At 55.1% G+C, this 26,243-nt stretch overlaps 1 protein-coding gene across 2 annotated transcripts in view; it reads right to left on the bottom strand.

Moving 5' to 3' along the window:
• CACNA1S (calcium voltage-gated channel subunit alpha1 S) overlaps positions 1–26,243 on the bottom strand; it is a 68,041-nt gene that overhangs the window by 6,105 nt on the left and 35,693 nt on the right. Inside the window, exons 14-36 of one of the 2 annotated variants that reach the window (XM_063113624.1) lie at positions 25,409–25,523; positions 24,196–24,289; positions 23,484–23,553; positions 20,674–20,806; positions 19,886–20,015; positions 19,512–19,571; positions 17,824–17,930; positions 17,133–17,220; positions 16,820–16,927; positions 14,529–14,581; positions 14,081–14,227; positions 13,430–13,631; positions 12,833–12,991; positions 11,412–11,522; positions 10,643–10,726; positions 7,036–7,092; positions 5,999–6,127; positions 5,740–5,805; positions 5,087–5,178; positions 4,367–4,526; positions 3,212–3,339; positions 1,732–1,828; positions 913–1,015 (exon numbers count right to left, since the gene is read on the bottom strand). In XM_063113624.1, coding sequence (XP_062969694.1) covers positions 913–1,015; positions 1,732–1,828; positions 3,212–3,339; positions 4,367–4,526; positions 5,087–5,178; positions 5,740–5,805; positions 5,999–6,127; positions 7,036–7,092; positions 10,643–10,726; positions 11,412–11,522; positions 12,833–12,991; positions 13,430–13,631; positions 14,081–14,227; positions 14,529–14,581; positions 16,820–16,927; positions 17,133–17,220; positions 17,824–17,930; positions 19,512–19,571; positions 19,886–20,015; positions 20,674–20,806; positions 23,484–23,553; positions 24,196–24,289; positions 25,409–25,523 — 2,493 coding nt within the window. The remainder of the gene's footprint in view (positions 1–912; positions 1,016–1,731; positions 1,829–3,211; positions 3,340–4,366; positions 4,527–5,086; positions 5,179–5,739; positions 5,806–5,998; positions 6,128–7,035; positions 7,093–10,642; positions 10,727–11,411; positions 11,523–12,832; positions 12,992–13,429; positions 13,632–14,080; positions 14,228–14,528; positions 14,582–16,819; positions 16,928–17,132; positions 17,221–17,823; positions 17,931–19,511; positions 19,572–19,885; positions 20,016–20,673; positions 20,807–23,483; positions 23,554–24,195; positions 24,290–25,408; positions 25,524–26,243) is intronic. The other variant, XM_063113625.1, reaches the window with a different exon arrangement.

Below are 26,243 nucleotides of genomic sequence, written 5' to 3'. Positions count from 1 at the left end.
GGAGTGGCCTCAAAGTCCTCCAAGCCAAGCCAATTGCATTCAACAAGGTCACCCAGCACTTTCCAAACCTCTCAGAGAGCCAGTCATTCACTCAGCAGACATTGGCTGAGTTTTCTTTTGTGGTAGCTGCTGATCTGGGCACTCACTGGCAACAGGGTAAAGATGTCTCTGCCCCCCTGAGGCAGCCAACTCTTGGGTCATGTACTTACTCCTCACAAGCCTTGGCTTCCGGTGCTGAGAGCAATTGACTTTGAAGGCTGTCATCTGCTCTCCTCCCCAAAACCTTCAATTCCCCACTGTCTCGAATGCCCCCAGGCAGCCTTCCTGCTGCTGTAACATGCTCCTCCCTGACTCCTGGCTTTCCTCCTCTTGCCTCCCAAGGAAACCTACCTTGTGGCTATCTCAGACACCTACAATGGTACTGATGCAGGAATGGCCCTGATGCAGCCAGAGCCCCGTGCAAGGGCTCAGGAGCAGCACAGAGACCCCACCCTAACTCCTTCCCCCTGCTCCTGCCCTATCTGCCTTTCCAGTAGGTGAGGACCTGCAGGTTTAGTGGGGTAGGGTGTGGACTCCCCTCAGCCTGCCCAGTGCTACCTGAGCACCTCTTCTGCTGTCTAGAGCCGAGCCTCGATGGCGCCCCCACCCTGCACTAGCACTGGCACTTCTCTGGCCCACAGACATAGCTGAGGAATGTGGGAGCAGATCCTTAGTGACCGTTGCCCTGCCAAGAGTTCTCAGGCTCCCTCTGAGCCCTGAGGGACATGTGGACTTTGTGGCCATGGTCTGGGGTCCTCCCTCTGTTTCTCTCCACAACTCTTGAGTCCAACCTTGAGCTCTGAGAATCTGGCAGAATCCACCAGAAAACACCCTGTGAGAGAAGGGAGGGGGCCACTCGCTGGAGGTCCTCACCTTCTGTCTTGATCTTGAGTGCTGTGCGGACCAGGGCGAAGAGTGTGGCGTTAAAGGTGACTGTGCCATCGCTGTTCAGGGGCATGTTCATGCCCACCAGCCGCTGTGCAGGGAGAGGCAGTGGCTTGCTGCTGAGCTGGGACCAGGCCAAGCTTGGCAGATCATCCTCACCCGGTCTGTGGGCCGGGAGGGGATGGAATATGAGGGCTGGGGGTGCAGGCTTCATGAGCAGATGGAATGATGAGTTGGGAGACATTGTCAAGCCTTTAGGTCCTCAGGGAGGGACCTGGAGACCCAAGAGATCCCTGCTCTAAAGGGACTCATTCCATCAGGCCGTCACCAGCTTCCCTGCCATGGCCCCTGATGGAGCTTGAATGTGTTGTCCCTGCCAAAACTCATGTGGAAATTTGATCCCCAATGTGGCAGTGCTGGAAACTGATTGAGTCATAGGGGCAGATCCCTCATGAATGGATTAATGCTCTTCCTGGGGAAGGGGGGATTAATGAGTGGGTTCTCACTCTGTTAGTTCCTGTGAGAGCTGGTTGTTTAAAGGACCCTGGCACCACCCTTGCTCACTTGCTTCCTCTCGTCGTGTGATCTGCTTGTACCCGCTGGCTGCTGCCACTTTCTACCATTTGTAGAAGCAGCCTGAGGCCCATGCCAGATGCAGCTGTCCCAGAATCATAAGCCAAATAAACCTCTTTTCCTTATAAATTACCCAGTCTCAGGTATTTCTGTTATAGCAACACAAAACGGACTAATACAGCCCCTGAGCCTCTTCCTCTCTCAGGTTCACCCCTCCCTGGCAGATCTGGTTACCTTACATGCCACCCGGTGCGGGCAGAACTTCCCAAAGCCCAGAGGGGGCTGGATTCTTCTCAGCAGGGTCACGACATCCAGGTGTTTGATTCTTCCCCTGCAGGAGGACATGCAGATTTGTACATGTGATGCCCCCACCCAGAACCTCCCCTCCTTCAGCCTCCCCCGCTCCTCCACTCAGAGAATGGGCAAAGGGGAAGAGAGCCGGGAGAAAGGGGACATGTGCTTATCTTCCAATCATGTGTAGGAAGTGGGAGCCCAGCTCCTTTTTAAGAGAAGAGACAGCATTTGGATTCATTGTTGCCTACCACCAGAAATGGGCTCTTTCCGGGCAAATAGAGGTTCTCTTTGGGGGGGCATTCCCTGGAATATGGGATCTCCAGGCCTGGAATCTGGATCTCATTTTCCACATGTCAAGACCTTCCTTTGATTTTGGTCAAGCTGATAGAGGGCTCTTGGGCTGTATTAATGGTAGAGGATATGGATCAAGGGAGGTGGAAGCCAGCTTCCAGAGACTGGTCCAAAGCTGGAAACCACATTTTCAATGGGACCATGAACCCAAACAGGCATAAAGCTGGGCGACCAGGAAGACAGCAGGTGTACACTGCCTTGAGAAAAATCGTTTTGGAAGGTCCTGTTAGCTTCGTCTTCTCTCTGATGGGCTGGCTGTGAAAAAGAGATTAAATATTCCCTGTCTGTCCCCAGAGGGCTGAGCTAGGACTCATGTGTTGCTGGTAGAGGCAAGTAGGTTTTCAAACCCCTGATGTAAGCATATTACAGCATAGTTGCTAAAGGCGCCAGACAGACCTCTGTTGAATCTTGGAGCCATCTCTTACTAGCTGCATGACTCAGGGAAACTTACTTAACCTCTCCAAACCTCAGTTTCCTCATCTGGGAGACTGAGACAATCAGAAGACCCATGTCATAGGTTGTTGTAAGGATACATGTAGTGTTGAACACAGTGCCCAACACCTGGGAGATGTTCATTAAATATGAACTTATTACCTTTTTTTAGCAAGAATGTAAAAGGGGTTCCCAATGTGCAAAGAAATGCCCTGAGGACCAGGTTAATAGCCATGCAGATTCTGATTCAGTCAGCCTGGATGGGGCCTGCGACTTTGTGTTTTACTCTTGCTCGGATGCTGCTGGTCATAGGACCACACTTTGAATAGCCAGGGTCTAGGGCGCCTGGTGAAGTATTGAGTTTCCCATTCCTAGAAGTGTCCAAACAGAAGCTGTATGACCAATTCCCAATTCCCAATAAAGTCAAGAGGGTTTCCACCCTGAGAGGCTGTGCGGTCCCGTCCAACCCCGAGAGACTGATTCCCTGATCTGGAACCTTGAATAAATGAAGAGAGGAGAAGCCCACTCATACCTAATAAACTGGAGAATGATTCCTACGGGACACTCGGGCGGGGTCTAGGATGGAGGGTGAACAGTCTAGAGAGGGCCCAATGCAGAGCCTACAGACAGGACTCACTTAGCCTCTGGGTCATACTCTGCCCAGATGGCCTTGAACTCATCCAGGTGGTGAGGGCCCAGGATGGACCAGTCCCGCGTGAGGTAGTCGAAGTTGTCCATGATGACAGCCACAAAGAGGTTGATGATCTGCAAGAGGAGAACCAAGGGCTCCTAACATGGAAGGGCAGGTGATACAGGGAGAAGGTGGGGGAGCTGGGAGATGTCCACCAAGCATGGGGCCACAGCTTCTCGCTACCTGTGCCTTTCGTTCCAGCCCTTCTGAATGACCTACATTCCGCACACATGCAACATTGTGTTGTGGCTCTGTGCTCCTGCACAGCCAGTGTTCTCTGCTGTGGTGCTGGGACTCATTCTTTAAAACCCAACGTAAGCATCTCTTTGGAAGCTACTCCAATTTCAGCCTCCTGCCCCCCACCCCAGAAAGATGCTGTCCCCTACTTGTGTCCCCCAGACCATGCCCTGTCACTGCTCTTGCCTTTTCTGTATATATTGGGTGTCCCTTTGAATTGTGAGGTTTGCTTACACTTGACTCGTACCCAGTGAGCTCCTTCAGGGCCGGGACTGTATCATATTCATGTTCCTGACCCCAGCACTGAGCCCAGGACCAGGCAACATCAGACACTCAAATAACTGTTTTGAGCAAATATAAGAGAGAGGAAAGACTGAAGGAATGAGGGCAAGGGATGCTGCCGGCTCTTTGCCCTCCACGTAAGCAGCTGGCAACCTGCAGTCTCCACATGATCTGGTCTGTTTCTAACCCCAGCGAGGACCTCCTATGGGACCCCATTTCCAGAGTCACAGCTTCCTCATAATGAGGCAACTCTCTTTTCCAAGGAATAGTTAGGGGTAAATAGCTGTCTAGGAGCCACTATCTATTTAAGAAAGAGCCTCATTAAATTCCTTTTGATTACTAATTGCTAACAAAAAAATAGTAAGAACTTTTGGCAACCCCTTTGGAGCATGAAAAAGCACCCACAAAACAAAGCCACACCCAGGATGACCAGAACAGGAACAGTCTAACCAGAGCCTCCTGTGTCTCTGAGATAGATCCCTGGAGAGGAAGAAGCTGGCCAGGAAGGGAAAGGTAGGTGTGCTCCTGCCTCAGCTCATCGAGGCCCTCCCCCTGGCACCACGGGCCCCACAGGCTTCTCACCAGGAAGGCGCAGAGCATGTAAAAGCTGATGAAGTAGTAGTAGGCGAAGCTGGTGCCACATGTGTACTCCTCACCCGGGGCATACTCCGACTCTGGGTCACACAACTTCCCGTAGCTGCAGGCCAGCAGGATCTCCTGCCATGCCTCACCCGTTGCACACCTGGAGGAGAGAGGCTCCTGTCGGCCTGTCCACTCTTGCCTGTCGGGAGCAGGGCGTGGACTGATGGGTGTGGGGCTGCAGCCCCAGAAGGAGGGAGGCCAGATTCCCAAGTTCACCACATAGCACAGGGTGAGCTGGGCCTCAGTTTCCACTCTGCACTGAAGCCCCTCTGCTCTATCCTCATTGAGTGCTACAAGCAGGGGTTAAACTACAGAAAAGGGGTTTCTTGGTTGGAGGGGCAAAATGAATCCATGATTCAGGTCACTGCAGGGGGAACAGCAAGAGAGAGCCTGTGCTGACGATGTCTCGGGAGGGGCACTCGACCTCTGTCTCCTGCTTCAGTGCTTGAGATTTGAGGAATATGCAGCACTCTACTCAGTGGAGGGGCCCAGTGCAAACATGATTAAAATCTCTAAGACAGTGACAGCAGAACATTAAACCAAGCAGAGGGCCCCTCTGAGTGCAGGTGGCACACTGTGAAGCAAGTCCTGCCTACAGTGCAGATTGAGCAGAGCCAAGGTGGGACTGGTCAGTGGCATTGGGCAGTGGGGGTCTCGTGCCTGAAAAGCAGCAGCACAGCTTGGGGGAAGGTCTGGAAGTTGTTGTTCCGGTTTATTTGGGTGCCGTCCACCAGGGCGATCTTTCCAAACATCTGCAAATCACAAAGGGCTTTGGCTTCAGAACCTAGATAATAATGTCCCCTCAGCTCATCTCCCACTGCCTTCTCCTGTCTGACCTGCTCTCCACCTTCACGCCTACCTCCCCCACATCCTCTTCACTTCAGGCCACATTGGACTGGAAGCCAAATGAATTGTGTTATTTTCTAGGTTGGATGAAGTTCTTCCCATCAAGCCAAAGAAAAGTAGGAGGGTAGACCAGTTTTCCCAACTGCAAGCACAGAGCAGGGATTTAATGTGTGTGTGTATGGGGATGCACGGAAGGACTGTTAGGAGAGGGTGGACTGAGATGGGGCCTTAGAGACACGATCTGGTGCCTGCTGCCCATCTGCATGCTGGGGTTTCTCCTGGATTGCTTCCAGGCTTCTAACCCTGCAGCCATCTGGGGATGAAGTGCACATCTCTTTTCTCGGTCTTGCAGCTGACCCCCTGGGTTGCCAGGATGAAGGTGGCAGGGAGACTGGAGGGTCCAGCTGCATGCTGAATAGGCCTCCTCAGGGTCTAAGATGCCCCCTCTAACCCCACCTGCCTCTCACCTGCATGCCGATGACAGCGTAGATGAAGAAGAGCATGACGATGAGCAGAGCCACATAGGGCAGGGCCTGTTGCGGGGGGAGTGAGTCAGTGCCATGGGCTCCCCCGACCTGCCCTGCAGCCCTGCCTCACCCGAGCTCTCCCTGGGGCTGCTCCCTGGGCTGACACCATGTCCCTAGGGGCCACTCCAGATAAGTGCAGTTTCCAGGTCCCTGTGCAGGCCCCTCCCGGGCCCGGTCTGTCGGGCAGGGGCACTGGCACCTGGAAGGACTTGATGAATGTCCACAGCAGGGTGCGCACACCCTCTGCCCGGCTCAGCAGCTTGATCAGCCTCATGACCCGGAACAGGCGGAAGAAGGCGCTGGAGATGCGGGCGCTCTCGTCTGGGTCCTGCGGGGCGGCAGCCCCAGAGGTCAGTCTGGGGTGGCTCCTCAGAGGGGTAAGGGGCAGGGCGGGGCGGAGGCGCAGTGTGTGTGTTGGGGGATGGCCGTGGCAGGGGGCAGTTCCAGCCCCACCTCATGGCCCCTGCTGTCCACTAGCTCTGGACGCTCCTTGGGCTCAGGGCTCTGGGCTGTTCCGCTGGGAGGAGGGGAGGAGGACATGGGGGCGGCGAGCAGTGTGGTGAGCCATGCTCGGGAGCAGCAGCAGGGATCCGCCCTGGGGTGAGGCTGCACCAGGCCCACTGCCTGCCTTTCTGGGGCCTCCTGCTCCTCTCACCTTCTCCTCAAGCTGCCACCGAGCTGAAGAGCCTGGTGGTCCTCCCGCAGTCTCTGCCTTAGTGCCCTCCCAGTGCAAAGGTTCCCAAAAGCTTGGCTGCTCTGTCACCATAAATTCGAAGTGGATACTCCCTATTACTCCTGCCCTGCACACGGCTGTTCTAAGCCGGGCCAGCCTTGCCCTTATGCCAGCCTCAGACTCAAGGACAACTCTGGAAGGGAAGAGTTCTCTCTGCCCCGCTTCCTGTGTCCCCAAAAGCTGGTGCCCAATGAAACGTCACTGAGGTCCCATGCCAGCAATCACAGTTCTTTTTGGACTGTGTTCCCATCTGCATAGAGGGTGCTTGAGAGAACCCTCGATCCATTTCCCAGGGCTCTGAGGAAGCCACTGTATCCATGCACATTTGACTGCAGAGCCCCCACCCCCACCCTAACCCCGGCCCCTCAGAGGGCCTGCTGTGGGGAAGGGCGCCTGAGTGCTGGGTCCGCCCCATGCAACACACGCAGCCAGGCCTAAGCATGCAAGCTGCAGGGCAGAGAGCTGGCGGGCGTGCCGGGCAGGCTCATGCAGCCTGGAATTACAACGTTCCCGCAGCCTCCACCCAGGCAATACAGTCCCCCGCTGGAGGCCAGGAAAGTCTGTGGAGAAAAGAGACGAGAGGAGAGGAGGAGGGACACGTGGGAGGGGAAGGAGAGGAGAGGGAGGAGGAGGGACACATGGGAGGGAGGTGAAGAGACGTGTCAGAAAGGACAGACGCACAGAAGAGTTAACGAGAGAAAAAAGACACGGAGAGGCAGGGGCTGAAGACCCCAGTGGTTGTCAGTGAGGGGCGGGGGCGGGGGCAGTGAGGAGGAAGCTCGGTGGGAACAGTGAGGCAAGAGGCTGGGGACGAGGGGGCGAGAGGGAGGGAAGACTGGACACAGGCCGCTCCCACAGGTGACAGGGGCTTGGGTTCTTTCTATGTGTCTGGGACATGTGATGCTGGGGACATCCCTGACGAGGGCACATTGGAAAATATCTGCCAGTCATTGTAAGTGGATTCACACCCCTATCACTCTGAGGCCAGGGTTGGGGCCCTTCTGGAAGTCCCATCTTCCAGGGACAAAGCTCCTCTCGGGGTGTCTGGTCCCCACAGCAGATGTTTCTCTGCTCCAGGACTGGGACTGGGCTTACGTCTCAGTGGTCAGGCTCTTAGAGGGTAGGAGGATGGGCATGTGGGAGCACATTTTCTCCTGTTTACTCCATACTTCTCCCTTAGGCCACATTTCACGAGAAGCCCTTGTTCTGGAGCCCTGGGTCGGGGAAAGTCATTGTTTTATCTTCCAATTATCTGCAGGTAGACTGATCCCTGCCATACTGGTTTCCCCATCAAGCAACACTCTCTTGGGCAGCTTTTCCCCGGGACGCTGGTTTCCAACCCTGGCTGCGCATCAGAATCATGTGGAGAACCTTAAAAATATACATACCTTTGTCGGGCCCCCACCCAGGACAATTAAGTCAACTTCTAGAGGATGGGGCCTGGCTTCAGAGGTTAAAACGTGCCCCACGTCATCCATGTACAGCCAAGACCGACAACCAGTGTTCTCCACCTGTGCTGTCCAACATGGTAGCCCCCCGCCACGTGTGGCTATTTGAATTACAGTAAAAATTAAATAAAATGAGAAATTCACTTCCTCAGTACCACTAGCCACATTTCAAGTGACCAGTAGACACATGTGGCAAGTGGCTACTACATTGGACAGGGCAGAATATTGCTATCATTGCAGAAAGTTCTAACAGTCATTATACCCTAAAGCTTTCCCTGGTTTGTGTGTCAGGAATATAAATTAATCTTAGCATAACTTCAAGCAAATGTTCCTGTAAGGGACATCTGCCACTTGTAAAAATCAAATAATGACTGATGACACCCTCCTGTCCTCTACCACCACAGAAACTTTATTAATTTATCCAGGCCTCCCCTACACAGATTTCAAACGTTAAGAAATAAATATTTTTAATTTGAGCTGTTTCGAGTTCTCTCCTCCAGCTCTCAAACCATGGGGCCCCTTGGGATGCTATTTGCCCAGCAAAAACTGAGCATGGATGGAAATATGCAACACGCACACGCACACACACACACGCACACGCGCACACACACACACGCACACGCGCACACACACACACACACACACACACACACTTGGAAGTTTTGCCCAGAGCCTACCCGCCCCTTGTCAGCCCCGCCTCCTCAGGGGATCTGAGCAGATGGAGTTCTGTCTGTCACTGTCATGTGCGTGGGGTGGGGGTGGGGGTGGGGTGAACAGGGTTCCCAGCCTGGGCCCTCCGCTAGCACACCACATAGCCAGTGTGACAGCCAAGTCCCCAGAAGGTGCTGCTGCCTGCCAGGGCTCAGCCTTCAGGAACCTCAGCCGAGGGCTCACAGACTCCAGAATTTTCCCCAGCTGCTTCCCTCAGCCCCACCCCCTCTCAGGCATCTCCAGTGCTGATTCTTCTGCCCCGCCCCACCCCCCACTCACCATAAGGTTCACCCACGGGCTGGCACAGCCTACAGGGCTTTTTGTTAAGCGGCGGGAAGTTCAGAAGGAAGGCCTACACGTGGCCGAGCCTGCCGGCTTTGGGGCTAGTCCCCTACTAACACCACCCCTTGGGTAGTATCCCACCATGGCCATGATTAGGGGGGCACAGAAAGATGAATGCCCTTCTCTCCCCACCCCCTGTCTTTTGATTTCGGCCTTTGCTTCTTGGATCCCCTCCATCCTGTCTCCTGCTCCCCCTTTTCACTCTGCAGCTATCCTCAGCGAGGCCACAACCCTGGAGGATCCGACTTCTGAGATCTTGAACATGGACTTCTCTGGCTGAAACCTCCCCCCTGCCTCCTTCTCCCCCCCTTGAAACACAGATCCTGCTGCTGTTTCTCATCCCACCTCCAGAGCCTCATGCCCTCCACACACCGTCTCTTGGTTCAGCTGCTGGGCCATTTGCCTTCCCGTCAGCTCAGCCTTCAGAACAGATCCAGAAGCTGACCACTTCTCACCGCACAGCCAGCAGCCCAGCACCACCACTCCCATGTGGATTATGCAGTAGCCTCCTGAATGCTCTTCCCGCGTCAGACCCCGTGTCCCCTACAGCTGTTCTCAACACAGGTCTCCTGGGTCCTGGATAACCTGACCCCTGCCTTCTCTCTCTGACCTTATCTTCACCACTCTCCACTCCAGCTCCTACGGCAGGGCCTTTGCACGGGCTCTCCTTCCCTGCAACACTGTGTCCCCCATCCTGCAGGGCTCCCCCCATCACTCTCTTCAGTTCTCTGCTCAATGGCATCTTGACACCACCTTCCCGTTCCCTTCCGCTCTAAGTCCTTAACCTCCTTTTTATTTCCTTTTTCTTGATCATACATATTTGCCACACCTGTCATGTTACGGATTGATCTATTTTTTTTTTTGGTCTGTTTCCCCCACAATTTTGTTCCCTGCTGTATCTCTAGCACTAAGAACCACACCAGGCACATTGGAGGGACTCAGTGAGTGTTTGCAGGATGAATGACTGGCTGACTCCCTAACTGGGCCCCTCGCTTCTAGTCATTCTCACCTCTGTCCCTCATCTCCAGATGAACTTTTTAGAATAGGGCTCTGACCCTCGCACTGCCCTGTTCAAAGTCCTGCTGTGACCTCCACTGCCTGAGCACAGTTTCACCCCCACCACCTGCCGCACCCCGCTTACCTCTCCAGCCTCGGCCCCCGCCCCTCGCCTGCGTGTTCATATGCTTCTGCTATGCTGGACCCCTCAGCACGCCCTGGCCCTTCCTGTGTTTCCCACCCCGTGCCTCTCCTCCAGTGGCCCTGCCTGTGGCCCTTGTTCTCCTCTCCCCGTCTAATCACCGCGCCCCTTTCAGGCGGATCGTGCTGCCTCCATGAAGTCTTGCCTGCCCACCCCACCCGCAGACGACGTCTCCTTTCCACTACAGCTCTTGGGTTTGGTGCACTCGTGATGTCAACCTGCTCTCTGAGGTCTCCCTCTGCTCTGCAGGGTTGTAGCTCCTTGAGGCCAGAAGCCACGACTTGTCATTTCCACCCTCGTCACCCCTGGGGTGCCACGCTGCACCCGCAGTGGGTACATCACAAGTATCTGTGGACTGAACAAGTGCTTTTGGCCCCACCCCAGGGGTGGCTCTGTTCGCCTGATACTCACGTCGATCTCGCTGAGGATGACGTCAATGATGCTGCCAATGACAATCAGGAAGTCGAACACATTCCAGGGGTCTCCAAAATAGCCCTGGGAAGGAAAGAGATGGGTGAGCAGGGGGTGAGCCTGGGGAGGAAGGAGCTCTGGCAGCCAGCAGAGGCCAGGGGTCCTGCCCGAGGTAACATGGATGTGCTGGGTCAGGCCAAGTGGGGTGCCCCGGCTCCACGACCCACCGGTGCTCCAGTGGGCCCACCCACTCTGATACCCCTCTCTGCTAGGCTCTTCACTTCCTTCCTCCAGAACATAAAGTGGTAGGAGGGGAGAGAGAAAGATGTTGGGAACTTAGGATTTGGTGTCTGGTCCAGATGGGGAACTCTTGCATCCCCTGAACCCCACTTAAAGTCCTGCTTGGGCTTGAGATTGCAGAATTGACAGGGAGTGGCTGGGCTGGGAACTGTGAATGTGGACTTGGGAACAAAAGATACAGGGCAAGATACTCCCCCTGGCCTTGGGACCATTTTTCAGAAGCTTAAGGAAGGCAGGGTAGTCAGACAGGCTCAGAGAAGGGGGCATGGAAGAGGTGCCCAGCATCTGTTCTGTCATCGGTCAATTCTGGTTTCACCTGCCCTGTACCTGAAGGTGGACGTGGGCAAAGGGGTGAGCAGGGCGGGAGCAGAAATGCTGGAAAGAGGGGACTTGGGTAGAATGAGGGGGTGTGGGAGGATGTTCCTCCAGGCTGCAACTGCTCATCTGGCCCTGTAACCCCAGCACTCACCCTGGCCTTGAATGCCATGAGCTTGAGGACCATCTCCAGGGTGAAGATGATGGTGAAGGCCACGTTGAGGATGTCTGAGATGTGGTTCATCTCCTCTGACTGGTTGTAGTGCTGCGGAGGGGACATGGGAGAGGTGGGTCGGCCAGATCTGCCCATCCTGCAGATTGCATTCCCAAAGCTCCCTCCTCTTCCTGGGTGGCCCCCAAACCTTCCTTGGGCCCCCCGCCCACCTGGTTTTAGATCAGAAAACTAGGAGCCTGCTTTGGCACTCCTATGAATTCCACCCCCTTCACCACCAACACCACAGAGGTAATGAGAGGGGCGGAGGGGCGCTCCAGTCCCAAGTCCCCCTGAGTGGGTTTATTTACCCACAGGGCTGCAAGGCCATTTTATGAATGTATCTGTTCTGGGATGACCAGAACGGGAGGTCCCCCATGCAGGGCTCTATGACAGATTCCACCCAGTCATTTGGGCACAGGTTCCACAGCTGGTCTTATCACTGGCTGCTTGTAGGAAACTGAGCTCACCAAGCTTACTGTATCTGCACACTGCTCCCAATGATGGTGAGGCAGTTAAAAGCAATAACCTTTGCCCCTTGGCCCATCACTACAACCCTCCTTAAATCCATTTCCTTAGAAATTTTCCCAGGAATCTCTTACCCTTTTTAAAGAAAGGTGATGAAATCCCAGCTTTTCTACAAAACCTTCCCAGGTAGTTCCGGAGGCTCTGATGGCTGCCCCACCCTACCCTGTCTTGGCAGGACTGCCCAATTCTGCTTCCTGACTTGACCTCAAACACAAGTTACTGCTCACGATCTTCTGCGAGATCTGGGCCTGCTGGCTCAGGGATTCTCTTTCCATATCTTACGACCTGGCAGTGTGTGGTCTCATTGTTGGGTATGGCTTGGGCTCCTAGGGGCAGGCAGCCTAGCTGTGCAGTTCAATTTATATAGGGCTTAAGGATTCAGATGCTTAATTAAGGCTTGATAACGATGCTGCTGATTATGGTATTGTCTATAAAGGTCCTCAACTCCTAAGAGAGACACCTGTTCTAAACCCATTTTTCTTGGGACCAGAGCCAGGATTCCAACCAACTGAACCATCCAGATTTGCAACAGCAAAAGAAAAACAGAGAAAGCACTTTCTACTTCCTATACTCCCTCCTCCTTCTGCAGTAGCCACCTCCTGTTTGCAGAATTACTACACTTTTCATATGCTTGAATTATCTCCTTAATAAACCATAAGTGCATGGTGACAAGGCCCGGGTCCAGTTCACTTCTGTGTCCTGCATAGCACCTCACCACGCAGTGCACAGGAAATGTCTGCTGGGGGGAACCAGAGAAGCCTGCCCTACTCACCCTGCCCTGCCCAGGGCCCAGGCCCCTGTCTGATCAGACACTCATCTCCTGGGGGGGCCCTTACCTGCATGCCCAGGCAGATGGTGTTGAGCATGATGAGGGCAAACATCAGGTATTCAAAGTAGGAGGAGGTGACAACATACCACACCTGATACTGGTATGGGTTTTTGGGGATGTAGCACCTCAGCGGCCGGGCCTTCAGGGCGTACTGCACACACTGGCGCTGAGATGCAACACAATGGGGCAGGTCACACCAAGAGGCCCCTTCCCCCTCCATGCCCACATCCACAGGCATGAGGGAGGCCTGTGGCCAGGAGCTTGTGGCTGAGGGACTCTGTGGACTACTTAAGGGAAGAATCCCATTGAGCACTTGGGTTCACCTTGACTTATCACAGCCCCCTCCCACCATGGTCTAGACTAGCACAGGGGCTCTGGAGGGCTTCCTTTCTCTGGGCATCATGGGGGTTCCATGAGACGACCCCTCACTCCGCCAACTTGAATTGCTTCAGGTTGGGATGTGGTGGGATGCATGGAGGCAGGGCTGGGCATCAAGGTTGGGGGATCACCCGGGGGCCCTCTTCCCTGGCCAGACCCTAGGGCTCAGGCTGGCAAAAGGCCTGCTGGGGCTCTGCTCTCCATCTCCAGCAGGCAGCCCAGGCACCTGGTTTTTGTCCAGCTCACAATTCTTGTACTCCGTCTCCCCCTGCTCCTGGAAGGTGACGATGACAAAGCCCACAAAGATGTTCATCATGAAGAAGGCGATGAGGATAATGTAGATGATGAAGAAGATGGCCATCTCTACTCGGTTGTTGTAGACAGGGCCCATGTCCTCCTTGTGTGAGTCTATGGCCCTGTACAGTAGCCTTAGGGTGGGCAGAGCAGAGACAACGGCAAGGCTGGGGCGAAGAGGCAGAGAGCCAGGCAAGGAAGGGGGCGCTTTATCCCCCTGGCTACAGGGAGCCAAGAAAGCTTTCTCAACAGTCAAGTGATTGGAGAGAAGTTAGGACTGGGCCAGGCAAAGCTGGACCCAATGCTGGGATGGCCCTGCCTTTCCGCAGAGTGCCCCATCTATCCTAACCTATCAGAAGGGTTCCCTTGTGGGCAGAGAGCTAAATGCCTACAGAACTGGGTACATTTTGTCAGAGCCCACAAAGTGGTCAGGCTCACTTTGGAGGGATCAGTCAACCCACAAGTCCTACAGATCATCACAGGTGGTGGGGCATGTTGAACACCTGCTTCAGGCCTGGCACGGAGCATTGGGGGCTGCAGGAGTGCCAGCTGGCTCCCTGGAACCATCCCGACCCTCACTCACTGAGGCCATCCCTCGAACGTGGAGACTGTGAAGAGGGACATCATGGCAGAGAGCACGTTGTCGAAGTGGAAGTCGTTGTGTATCCACTCGCGGGGACGCAGCTCCATCTGCGTGGGGTCCCCATCCTTGTACACATAGTAGTAGCCCCTGACACAGAGGGGCCCAGTCACGCCCTGAGCATGACTGGCGGACCCCGCCCCACCCACATCCTCTGGGCCCTGGGCAGTGAGCGAGCAGGAGGAATGAAGGTCCGGATCTGGGACCAGAGGGAACCCCACTGGGCACCCCTTCTCCACAGCTACCCTAGTGAAAGGAGCATCCATGAACATTCCTCCTAATGGCTCCGCTTCCCCAGTCTCGAGCCTGAAGGGCCGCCTGCCCCTCATACGCTGTCCCCGCCTAGTGATGCCTCCCGCCGCACAGCCTCAGCCAGCAGAGCATGGTGTACCTGCAGTCCCCTTCTGTCGTCTTGGATAAGTCAGTGCAGCTGAAGAACTTGCCCTGCGTCCAGGAGGAGGAGGGAGGGAGACATGTTGTCAAGGAAACAGGAGAGAAAAGCGGGCTATGGCGTGAGTGGTGGAAGAGAGAAGGGAAGGCGGGTGTCTAGAAGGAGGAGCTGTCTCTTCCTCTCAGAGGGGTGGTCTCACCCTTGGGGCAGGGCCCCAGAATAGTCTTTCTCCTTTACCACCGTCCATTCCCACAGCTCCCCCATGAGCTTCCCTACCTGGCCTAGTTGCTACCGAGGCTGAGAACCCAGTGCCTTAGCCTGGCATTTGCAGAGTGCCCCTCCCCCAGGGAGCTGTGGCCTCTGAGTCCACTCACCTCCCCCAGTGCTGCAAGAAGGCCTCCAGGGTCTCCCCATTACAGAGCAAAGAAGAGGAGTTTCCCCACGTCCCACCTTCCTCCTCCTGCCAGTGGGGCGGCCTTTGGGGCAGGAGCTGTGACATGGAGCCCAGCTGGACCCTGGCAAGTCAACTTGTCTCAGATTTGAACAAGGGTCCCCCCACCCCGAGGCCTGAGCATGAGGGCTCTGTGCTCCCCTGTACTTATTTCAGCCAGAGCCTCTCCTTTTATCTATGGAACATATTGGACACCTGCAAAAGATTTCATTCAAACAAAAGGAGTTGATTGCTGGGTCTTAACGTGGCTAAATTAAGTTTGAAATCCATGGATTCTGGTCCAGTTCCTTCAGAGACCCAGAGAGGAAAATGCCTCCGCCAAGGACACAGGACTAGCCGAAAGCACAGCCGCCCATCACCCCAGAGGTTTGTGCTGTTATGGTTGCTGGAGCAGAGGGTGAAGGTGAGGTGGTGGTGTTGGGGGACAAGCAGGGAGTGGACACAGCTGCCACTGGGCAGGTTTCTGGGCACATGAAACCAAACACCCAATTTAATGTGGAAAGAAAAGCTGGTCTTTGATATAACAGGGAATGCATGTGACAAATTTCCACAGAGTGAAATGTAAAGAAGAGTGACATGCCAATTGTCACTGACGTGTGCCTATTACCTGGGGGTCTTCTGGTGAGAGACTGGAGCGCAGGGGTTGGGGTGTCGAAGGACAATTGCTCTTGCCTGGAAGGGACCTGGGAGCCAAAGGAAGGGCAGCTCCTCATTCATTCCATCAGGGAGCATGTCTGGTAGGCCCCGTGTGCTAGGCTCTGGGTAGGTGCCAGGTAAAGGATGAGCCAGACACGGACTCTGCCCTCAGGGGAATTCTGTGGCCATGGGTGGGATGTGGACAGCTCTTGGCTGGGCTAGGAAGAGAAGGCCTTGTGCAGCTGGCTGGCGGTGTCCCTGCAGGACTATGACCAACAGGACCCACCCTCCTGAAGGTCCTCTGGGAGCTCCACCCTCACTGCTTCCCCCAAAGCCCATTTCCTGCCCCCACGGAGGGTTTGGCTTGTGATCCCCTCAGCCCTTGCAGAGGCCCTGGCCCACATATGTACAAAATGCTCCATACGCGTTTGTTGAATGAACAGGCGATTGTAAAATGATGCCATCACATGTCTGTGGCTGACTGAGGTTACATAATCATGACTTTAAAAGATCACACTTTGGGGGCAGGAGCAGATTGGGTCATGACAGGAAGTATCAGAGGGTCTGTGGTATAGTCAGGTATCAATTTCTGTGTCCTGCAGGTGATCTGAGAGCCAGAGCCATCAAAAATCAGCTCTGTGGGAGGGGATGCCCCGTCGGGCTGATTCCTAGAGAGAAGCTGCATAGTTGTGTCCTCCCAGGAAAGCAAAAGCAGAATAAGATCAGCTCCAGATGTGAAGTGATGGGCTCCCACCCTCAGATGCTCCTGGTGGACACAGATGATGCAGACAGACCTGCCAGACTGCGGGCTGCAGAAGCGCAGCTGCACTGAAGGCAGTGGAAGTTTGAGGTTGGGGTGGGGCATGTGTTTTAGTAGGCCTGGCAAGGTGGGAGGAAGTGGCAAGGGTGTGAGGGTGATTCCAGGGCCTGTGAGAGGAGGGTCTTCATCCTCGTGGAGACATGTGGAGGGGCAGGGAGAGAGCATATCCAATAGCCACGGAGGCCAGGGACTGGCATCACCTGGGAAACCAGATCTAGACTTGCACTATCTTAGCCTCAAAACTGTGCATTCGAGAACAGCTGCTGTCACAATTTGGGGTTCCCTTTGCTTAGGAGGAGGGAAACCAGCTGGCTCTTGCCTCAGCCTGAGAGCTGGCCCCAGGGCTGGGGAAGCGAGGGGGCTGCTTTGACAGGCGGGGCTCACCTTGAAGAGCTGCACGCCGATGCAGGCAAACATGAACTGCAGGAGGGTGGTGACCAGGACGATGTTGCCAATGGTGCGGATGGCCACAAACACGCACTGCACCACATGCTGGGGAGGGATGGGCCAATGGGGGCTGGGTCTGCACCAATGCACCCCCGCATTCCAGCTGAGGGGACCGCAGAAGTGCATGACTTGCTGCCTCCCAGCGAGTTGGCCAAGGAGGCGGGACAGTGGCTGGGCTGAGGTTTCTGGAGTCAGGACCTTGCAGCCCTCTCTTCCCTCTCCCTGGGGTCCAGCCCAGGCCCTCTCTCACCTTCAACCCCTTGGCTCTGTTGATGGCCCGGAGAGGTCGGAGCACCCTCAGCACCCTGAGGATCTTCACCACAGAGATGGCGCTGGACCTGGGGGAGGCAGCAGAGGGGCGGGGGCTGAGGGCCGCCTGCTGCAGCCAGCCAGATCAGCCAGGGAGACTCCACCGCCTCCTGCCTCCAGCTCTCCACGCCTGCTGCCTTTCTGCCCGAGCGCACTCCCATCTTCCCCTGTCCCTTTCCTTCAGCTGCGTGTGTGCCCTACCCCAGGGCAAAGCCACCCCCCCCCACCCCACCCCCCACCCCGATAACTGTGCCAGTGCTTATGTGGCTGTGTCATGCAGCGGAATAAGGGCTTCCTCTATGGGAGGTTGTAGGCTCTGCCTCTCCCATCAGACAGGGTGTGACCCCACCCGAAGGCAGGGGCTGTGCACCCTATGGGGCAGCTGGGGGACCACCTCCCTCTATCTGCATCCCCTTCTAGTCTCAAGGACAGGGCTCTGCCCACTTAGGATTATCATTTCAGTCCAGCTGGTGACAACAAAAGGACCCCCCAACCCCCCATCAATAGCCCTGAGAGATCCTCCTCTTGTGGCACGATGCCCACCAACAAATGGTGGGTGGGACTCCCATTCTGAGGCCCTGGCACACAGCAGAGAGGGTCCATGCCTGGGGCTGGCCCCTGCCCCTGCTCACTCAAGTCCCATGGAGATGAGGGACACGGCCACCACCAGTAGGTCCAGGATGTTGAAGTAGTTGCGGCAGAAGGAGCCCTTGTGCAGGAAGGCACCATAGGTCGTCATCTGGGGAGAGAGAGGCCGCATCCTGGGGGCGGGTGGGGGAGCTGTTCCCCACAAAGAAGCTCCTCGCCTCAGTCTGCTCAGGAAGAGCACTCATTGAGGCAGAAGATCTCTGTCTCACTCAACTCCTGCAGCGGCCTAGGTGCTCTTCCTCACGCCCTCTGCTCTCAGCTGCTGCGTGCGGGGACTGCTCACAGGCAGCGGTGCCAGGCTTGGCTCCCAGAGCGCGATTTTCTTCTGTGCTACAGGGAGCCCCAGGTCTCTTCCTTGTGGAGCTCTCCATCAGGGGAGAGCCCGGGCCCCCTTCTCTCTGCGGGACATGGTAAAATTCCCCTCCTCCCTGGAAAGCTTGGCAAATCACCTCTGCCTTAGAAATGGCTGAGTCAGGCCAAACAACCCTCAAGGACTCGAGACCTTCGCCAGGCCCCTGGACCCTCTCTTTTCCCTCTGCATCTCTTCCCAGTGCCCTGCCTTCTTGCTCACCTCTCGGCCTCTTTCATGCACTCTCTAAAAGTCTCCCAGGCCTTTGCACGAACACATTGTGCCCTTCAAGTCTGATAGGGCCGAAGGCTTTCCTGGCATTCAAGGCCCTGCGTGATTGGGCCTCAACTTGCCCTCCCAGCCTCAGTACTCAGGCCTCCTCTGTATGTGCACTACATCCCAGCCCAAAGGGTCACTTTCTCCTCTCTGAGCGTGTCCCCAAATCTCCTTTCAATGCATCTGGTATTGTCTGTCCTCCTGGCCTGCCCTAGCTATCTCTGCCTAATGGAGTCCTGTCCAATCTCAAGCTCTAGCTCTAAATCCCCGCACCTCCACAAAGTCCTCCGTGACCTCAGGGAAGCCACTGTCTCCCTCTGCTCAACTCCTTACACCGCTGAGGCCCTGAGATAAGGGACTGTCCCAATTTCATGCCACAGCCTTCTTGGTGTCCTCTCCTTGTGCACAGCTACCCTCTCCTCCTTCATGAATGTGAAGGCTGGGGCCACGGGGTTTCAGCTGCAGATGGGTCCGCCCTCTGCCCCTCAGATTCCACCACCCCCATGATGGCTTGAACCCAGAGTGTACACCTCAAGAATGGGCAGCAGTGATACTGCAGATGAGGCGTGAGAAGGGCAAGGTGGGGCAGAGCCACAAGGACCCAGCTCGGGGCAATGGTCACTTCTCTGGAGGGAAAGCCCTTTGCAATCACTAGTGACAAAGGTCTGGGAACAAATCACAGCCTCCCAGGTCTGTTTCCAAGCCAACCGTGCCTTCAGTGTGGAAGACAAATGCTGAAGGCCTCACAGACATGGCCGTGCTCTGCTGAGAGGTGGCAGGCGCTGGGTCACTTGCACGCCATGCCTCCAGCCATCCACCCTGCCACCTGCTCGCCCACTCACCCCGCTTAGGAGCTGAAACCCCATCCGGCCTCCTGGGTCCTGTGGGTCTCTCCCACGTGCTCTACCTTCTTTCTGCTTTTCTCCTACCCCTCAGCCCAGCCCCTGAGTGACTTCCATGTATGTAAGTTGGAGCCACATCAAGGAGGGTCCCATTCTCCAGCTCAGAGAATCCCCATGCCCAGGGCTGTCCACAATCTTCACTCACCTTGAGGACAATCTCCACAGTGAAGACAGAGGTGAATGCGATATCAAAATGTCCAAGGATCTGGGGCCGGGAACGGGAAGAGAGAAGCCAGTGAGAGAGGGAGTGGAGCAAGACCCTTCCTCCTCCTCCTCCTCCTCCTCAACATCTTCAAGAGCAGGCAGCAAGAGCCTGTCTGTGCCCCATGCTGTGGCAGGACTGCTCAGAAGGGTGGAGTGGGCAGTCTGACCCTAAGGAATTAAACTCTAAGAAGCCCTGAGGCCTACAGCTACATAGAGGATGCAGCTGAGCTCCGGGCACCAGAGTGAGGTGTGGGGGCAGCTGAGGAGGGAATGGAGCAGGGGGCTGAGCTGGCAGATGGGCAGGGTTGCAGTCACCTGATTTCTCACAGACTTGGCCCGGATAGGGTCCTCGGCGGCCAGTGCAGCACTGCTGAGCAGGATGAAGAGCAGGATGAAGTTGGTGAACCAGGTGGCATTGACGATGCGGTGACACAGGACACGGATCCTGGTGGGGTAAGGAGAGGGCATGGGGAGCTGTGAGCTACTGGACACTCAGGCTTCAGCACCCTCCATCCTGCAGAGGGACACCAGATCCACCCCCTGCCCTCAGCGTCAGGGGACAAGTGTACCCTTGCATCTGAATGGTCCTCTAGCAGGACATGCAGTAGGCCCTGTCCCCCCACCCACATTCTGTTTCTGTAGCCTCAGTCCCACCTCCCAAAGAAGGCCCTGCCCCACTTGCCATCTCCCCCTGCCCAAGGTTTCCCCACCAAAAGAATGGGACAGGCTGATCTCTATCCATGAGGTAGACAGATGAAACTCCACAAAGACTATATATAGCCTGTGTAGATTTTAAGGGTGTAAAGTTATGAAACCAATAAAAAAACTACGGTTTCCCCCAGCTCTCATCCCCTTGCCCTGTCTAAAACTGCTCTTAGAAAGGAGCCAGTAAACGCAATCCCCCTTAGGTGTAAGTAACTGATAAGGTTTAAAGTGTTTCTTCTCCCAGAGATACAGGGCACAAGATCTTCAGCGAGAGGAGTGAGTTTCTGGCAGTGTAACTGCAGGCATGGAGAGTCGGGAGGAGGTCTTTCTAGAGCAGAGAAGCTGCTCTCCCTGAGAGCCCCATCCAGCACCTGCACAGCAGCCGACAGACCACGCACTTGTTGGTGGGGCTGAAGATGAAGAAGGAGCTGGCTTCTGGGATGGGCACAGCCTTCTCCTTCAGCTGCAGCTCGGCCAGGGGCCGTGGCCGGGGGCTCACTGGGATCTCCGGCTCATCTTCCTCATCATCCCCTGTGGGCGTAGGGCGAGAAATTAGGGATGTCTTCCCATACTTCACTAAGCCTCTGGCTTCTGTGCTCCTGGGAGCCGTGCAGCCAGCATGCCAAGGGGGTACCGACCACTGCGGGACAGCACGGCACTGGCAAAGTCCAGCCCGGGCATCTTCCTCTGCCCATAGAGAGCAGGTTTGAGCTGTCAGGGGTAGGTGAGGGAGGCCCAGCACCTTCCAAAAGTGGGCTAGGAACAAGGCCAGGGAGCCTCATGGCTGCATCTCCTATCTCAGAGCTGGCTCCACAATGCCTCAAGGACTCATAAGCTGGGGGTGGGGCGTGGGGACGCTGCTGCAGATGAGGGGACCTGAGTCCTGGTCCTGGCTGTGCTGCAGTGCAGTGCTAGGCCAGTCTACGCCCTTCCTTCACCTTTCCAACTTGAGAAACTGATGAAGGGAAGGAGGGTTGTTGAAATAAATGGACTCTGAGTGGGGAAAAGGATGCCAGTACGGTAATCCTAAGAATTATTGGTCTCTGTGATTAAGCATAAAATGTGTCTCTAGATCACGTGGCAGCCTGGGCAAGACAGGAAGTGTCACGTTAGCACACCCATTCTGAGGAATAAGAAAAAGTTCTGGCTGCTCAGAACAGGAGAATTGGAATGTGAATGGGGCAGTGGGGGGTGGAGTTTGAGGACCCCCCAGGTGGCCATGGTGGACAGAGCAGAATCCAGTAACTCTTGGCTGCCCTGGGGGCTCTGCCAGGGGCCAGCAGGGTTAAGAAGGAGGCAGCTGTCAGGTGAGGGAACCCAGAGAAATCCCCATTTTAGTCAGTGCCACCGAGGCTGACCACTGGATCCTCCCACCCTGGAGCTAAGAGCTCCAGGTTTTCAGTTCCCTCAGATGGCCACTGACCCAGCACATGTGCTTGGAACATCTGTCTCTTCCTCCTCTACCCCCAGCCCCACTCCCCATACCTGCCATGGTTCTGGGGACTGGCTGAGGTTCAAGAAATATTGATTGCTTTTTATCCATGCTGGCAGCTTCCCTCTGAAATGATTAGTTTTAGAATCCTGGCCCAGGTTCCCTCACCTGACACTTGCCTCCTCCCTAACCCTGCTGGCCCCCGGCAGAGACCCCCAGGGCAGCCAAGAGTTACTGGATTCTGCTCTGTCCACCATGGCCACCTGGGGGGTCCTCAAACTCCACCCCCAATTCCCCCAATCACATTCCAATTCTCCTGTTCTCCTAGGCAGCCAGAACTTTTTGTTATTCCTCAGAATGAGCGTGCTAATGTGACACTTCCCCTCTTGCCCGGGCTGCCATGGAATCTAGAGACACATTTTGTACTTAATCACAGAGACTGATAATTCTTAGAATTAGCGTATTGGCATCCTTTCCCCCACTTAATTCTTCTTTCCTCATCTTGTTCATTTTATCATATGTATCTTTTGTTGGAAGCCATTTCAAGTTACTTTTAGAAAGAAGTAGGCTGGCCAGTTAGCTCAGCTGGCTAGAGCACAGCCTTATAACACCAAGGTCACAGGTTCGGGTCCCCATACCGGCCAGCTGCCAAAAAAAGAAAAAAGAAAAAAAGCAGGATTCCTCACTCTACCCTCTTACTTCTTCCAGCCCCTTCCCTTTTCCCTGGCCTTGGGTTTCCCATGCCAGCCACCCTCCCAGGGGTAGGCCAGCCACTCTCATCTAACAGATGATGACTGTTAGATGAAACAACTCAAAATGAATTATTCTAAAACACATCTTCATTTCTGGTAGATATTTGAAGGCATTTTACACTTCTATCAGCTCCATTCTCCCCACACTTCACTTTGCACAGTCTTTTCATGCATCCATCCATTCTATTTATCGAGAGCCTACTCTGTGCCAAACACTGTGCTATTTGGGGCACCCAAAGTCCCCTTGGAGCTTAGGGTCACTGGAGCAAACGATGCTAGTCAGCAATTCCACAAACAGACCTAAAAGTGCCACAGTGACTCAGTGCTCCAAAGGACCCATGGGTGACTAAGAGAGAAACTCTTCGGCCCCAGGGCTCTTCCAGTGGACTTTAAAGATTAACCCAGCCTGGTTCTGCTTCCCCATATGTCCTCCCCTTGGTCCAGAGGAACAGGTTTCTACAGCAGTCACTGGTTATTTGTATTTAGGAGATATTTGTAGTTTATCCATGGCTATGTCTTATTTATCTTTCCTCCCACCCAACCCTTGTCTCCTTTTGGATTCTCTCACAATGCCGGTCATGGTTCTATTCACCCGTGTCAGTCCAGTCCCCAGCCCTCCTGGACACTGGATGGTGACTGATCTACCCCCTCACCACATAGATAGGTGTACCCTATTTATGATCCGTTCTGCGTGACTGGCAGGGAAGATGTGTGCCTACGGGTCTCTGTGCTCCTTGGAAACTGAGTCCTCAGCACTGATGTACATAGCTGGCACTCAGTAAATACTTGCTGAATTAAATAAAAATAAAATGTGTGGATTTTTCTATTGTGTGTATTGTAGGGAGAGGTAGGCGGGCAGAGGCTTGCAAGTCTAGGTGCAGAAGGGACATCTTTAGTGGCCTGATCGCCACACGGAAGGGTCCAGGTGGGGGCACAGAAGAGACGGCCCGTGGGGAGAACTCAGCACAGCACTCTTCCCGCTCAGTCCCAGCATCCCGCTCCAGCCTGGCTCAACGACCCTCACCTGGGAAGTCAGCCGAGGGGTAGGGATCCTTCACCTCATTGACATTAGATTCAAACTCATCGATTTTCAGCTGTAGGAAGGAACACAATGAAGAGAATGATGAAAACAAAAGCTGCGGCGGTTTCCACTTCTTGAGCAGGGCTGGAGAGCCGGCACAGCTCTGGGCTCACTCCACCCTCCCACAGCCTGAGCAATGGGTGATACTATGATCACTCCATTTTACAACGGAGAAGCCCAAGCTACCAGGGGCAAAGCCAAGGCCTAGGCCTGTCTCAGCCCGTCTTCACTGCACCCCCTGCTTGGTTTTCTAGAAGAGAGTTGAGCTCCCCAGGTCAGGGTCCCCAGCCCTTCTGGAGCCCTGCTCCCAGACCCTTTGAACTCTACTCCCTTAGTCTCCAGGAAGGTGGAGCAGAGCCAGCCTGGATGAGCAGGCCAGGGCTAGAAATGGTGGGATGCCAGTCTGGGCCTTTTAATGGAACAGTGGGTGTCAGGAGGGGTGGGAAACTGGGACTCTGAGGAAGTCTGGTTCCCAGATTGGGGTGTCTGCCTCTTAGTACAGGATTCCTTGGAGGAGGTGTAGCCATTGGTTCTCCCTCTAACAGAAGGTAGGAAGATGCCCTCATCTGGCTGATAAGCAGGCAGACCAGACGACCACTCTCCCACCTCCCCACCCCACATCCTGCCTCTAAAATACTCCACATGAGGTGCTCACCTTGGCGGTGGTGGGGATGCCCTCACCCTTGGGTTTCTGTTCCAGCTTCTTGGCCATGATGGACTTTTTCTCTTCTGACTTGTCTGGGAGACCCCTGAGTTGGAAAACCAAGAAAATTCAAGGTAGAAACAAAACCAGAAAGTTCTCGGGGATCTGTTCAGCCTGACAACCACCTTCAGGGGACCCCACAGCAAGGGCTTAGGGGGCTCTGTGGGGAAGAAGCAGCATTGGCCACCAACAGGAAGGGCAGTAGGCCTGGCAAGTGCTTTCTCTATGATGAGAGGGCATGATACCCAGCCTGAACCCATAGCTAAACATGGCTCACTGGTCAGCCATATTCACTCTTCACTGGTAGTGAATGGGTGGGAAGTGGCTTTGCATCTGGCTCATAAAGAAGTCACAAGGTGAAAGCATGGTTTGTCCAAGACGGTTCCAACTCTTTGGAAACATCTGGACTCTTGCTGGTCTCTCTCTCCCTTTCTCTTCCCATCTTGCCTCCACATTCCTGCAGGCATGGGCACTGGAAGGAGCAGACCTGTCTAGAATCTAGTTCCTCAAAGCATGGTCCTCTGGCCGGCAGCACAGGCACTGCCAGGGAGCTTGTTAGAAATGCAGAACTTCAACCCCACCCTACTCTATTCAGACTTCTTGCATCGGAATTTGCATTTCAACCAGGTCCCCAGGTGATTCAAACTTTGAATCAGTCTGAATTTGAGAAACACTATCTAGAAGACCAGTCCTGCTTCCACTCCAGAGGAGGGTCCCAGGCCACAAAGAGTTAAATGACAAAACCATAGATGGAGAGATTTGTAAAGGACCTGAGTAGTCAACTCTTCACAGATGAGAGGATGCCTGAGGCTCAGCAAAGGGAAATGACTCCCTCCAAGAAGCACAGAGACTCTGTAGCAGGGCAGGACGGGAGCTCCCAGGACCTCTGGCCAGGGTGGCCTGTGCCATCCTGCCTGGCTCTGCCATCACATTTCCTGAGGCCTGTCCAGAAGGCCAGCTTGCCTCTAGTCCTGCCTGCAGGAACACCTCACAGGACTTCAGCAGTCCCTGCATGTGCTGGTTGCAGAAGCCAGCTCGTGGGGGCAGGTGTCATGATGTTGTGGCCCCTGTTCATCAGCTCTGGGGAGGCCCCCGCCCAGAGCTGGGAGGCCACAGCCAAGACTGAACACTCCAGGTCCTCCCCTGTTGCAGATGCAGCGCTCACTTGGACATCTTCCTGCGTTTTCTCTCCTCGGCCTTGGCCTTCTGGGCGGAAGTCAGGCTCTCTGCCTCGGCCAGGTTATCAACAGCAATGGCCAGGAAGACGTTGAGCAGGATATCTGAAGGGTCCAGCTAAAGAAACTTGGGTTGTGGTGGAAGGAAAGCCCTTGAGAAAGGAGTCCCACCCTGCCTGCATGTTGGCAGGACCTAACCCCACTCTCTGGGTGAGGTAGTTGGAGTCCCTCTTACCAGAGCTACCCCATGGGAGGCCGTGGGCCTAGGGACATAGACAATGGAACTCAAGGAAGCCTGCCTGCAGAGGGTACCCACGATGGGGCCTGAATCCACTTGGCCTTTGAATCTCCCCCATCTCCTGTCCAGAACTGACCCCAGCTCCCACCTGGGGCTGTGTGGGAGCCAGTGAGGCAGAGCAAGTGAAAACCATGCTAGGCACCCATGAGCTCAAGGAACAATGGTCCCCACCCTGTGCGTGCACCCTCCCATACTCTCAGATCCCGTGGTATTGGCGTCAGGACTGCTCGGGCACTGCCAGCATCTCTCTAGCCCATCCACCATCCACCTCAACGTCCCATCTGCTCATCTCACCTCTCGGCCTGTCCTGTCTCAATCTTTCTGGTCCCAGTGTTCGGGCCGATCACCCCTGGCCACAAAGTCCTGGTTCCTCCCTGCCTGCCTCCAAACCTTTGGTCCAGGCTGTCCCACCATCTCCACTGCTCCTCCGCTGAGCCCGGTCCTGCCTCCTTCTGCTCCAGGATCACCAGCCTTGCTGGGATTAATTCCTCCCTCCTGTAACCAATCACGCCTGTGGTTCTCTAACC

Source organism: Cynocephalus volans, chromosome 11 (genome assembly GCF_027409185.1).
Source record: "Cynocephalus volans isolate mCynVol1 chromosome 11, mCynVol1.pri, whole genome shotgun sequence".
In the NCBI taxonomy this organism is placed as follows: Eukaryota; Metazoa; Chordata; class Mammalia; order Dermoptera; family Cynocephalidae; genus Cynocephalus; species Cynocephalus volans.
This window is presented reverse-complemented; position numbering and strand designations above follow the sequence as displayed.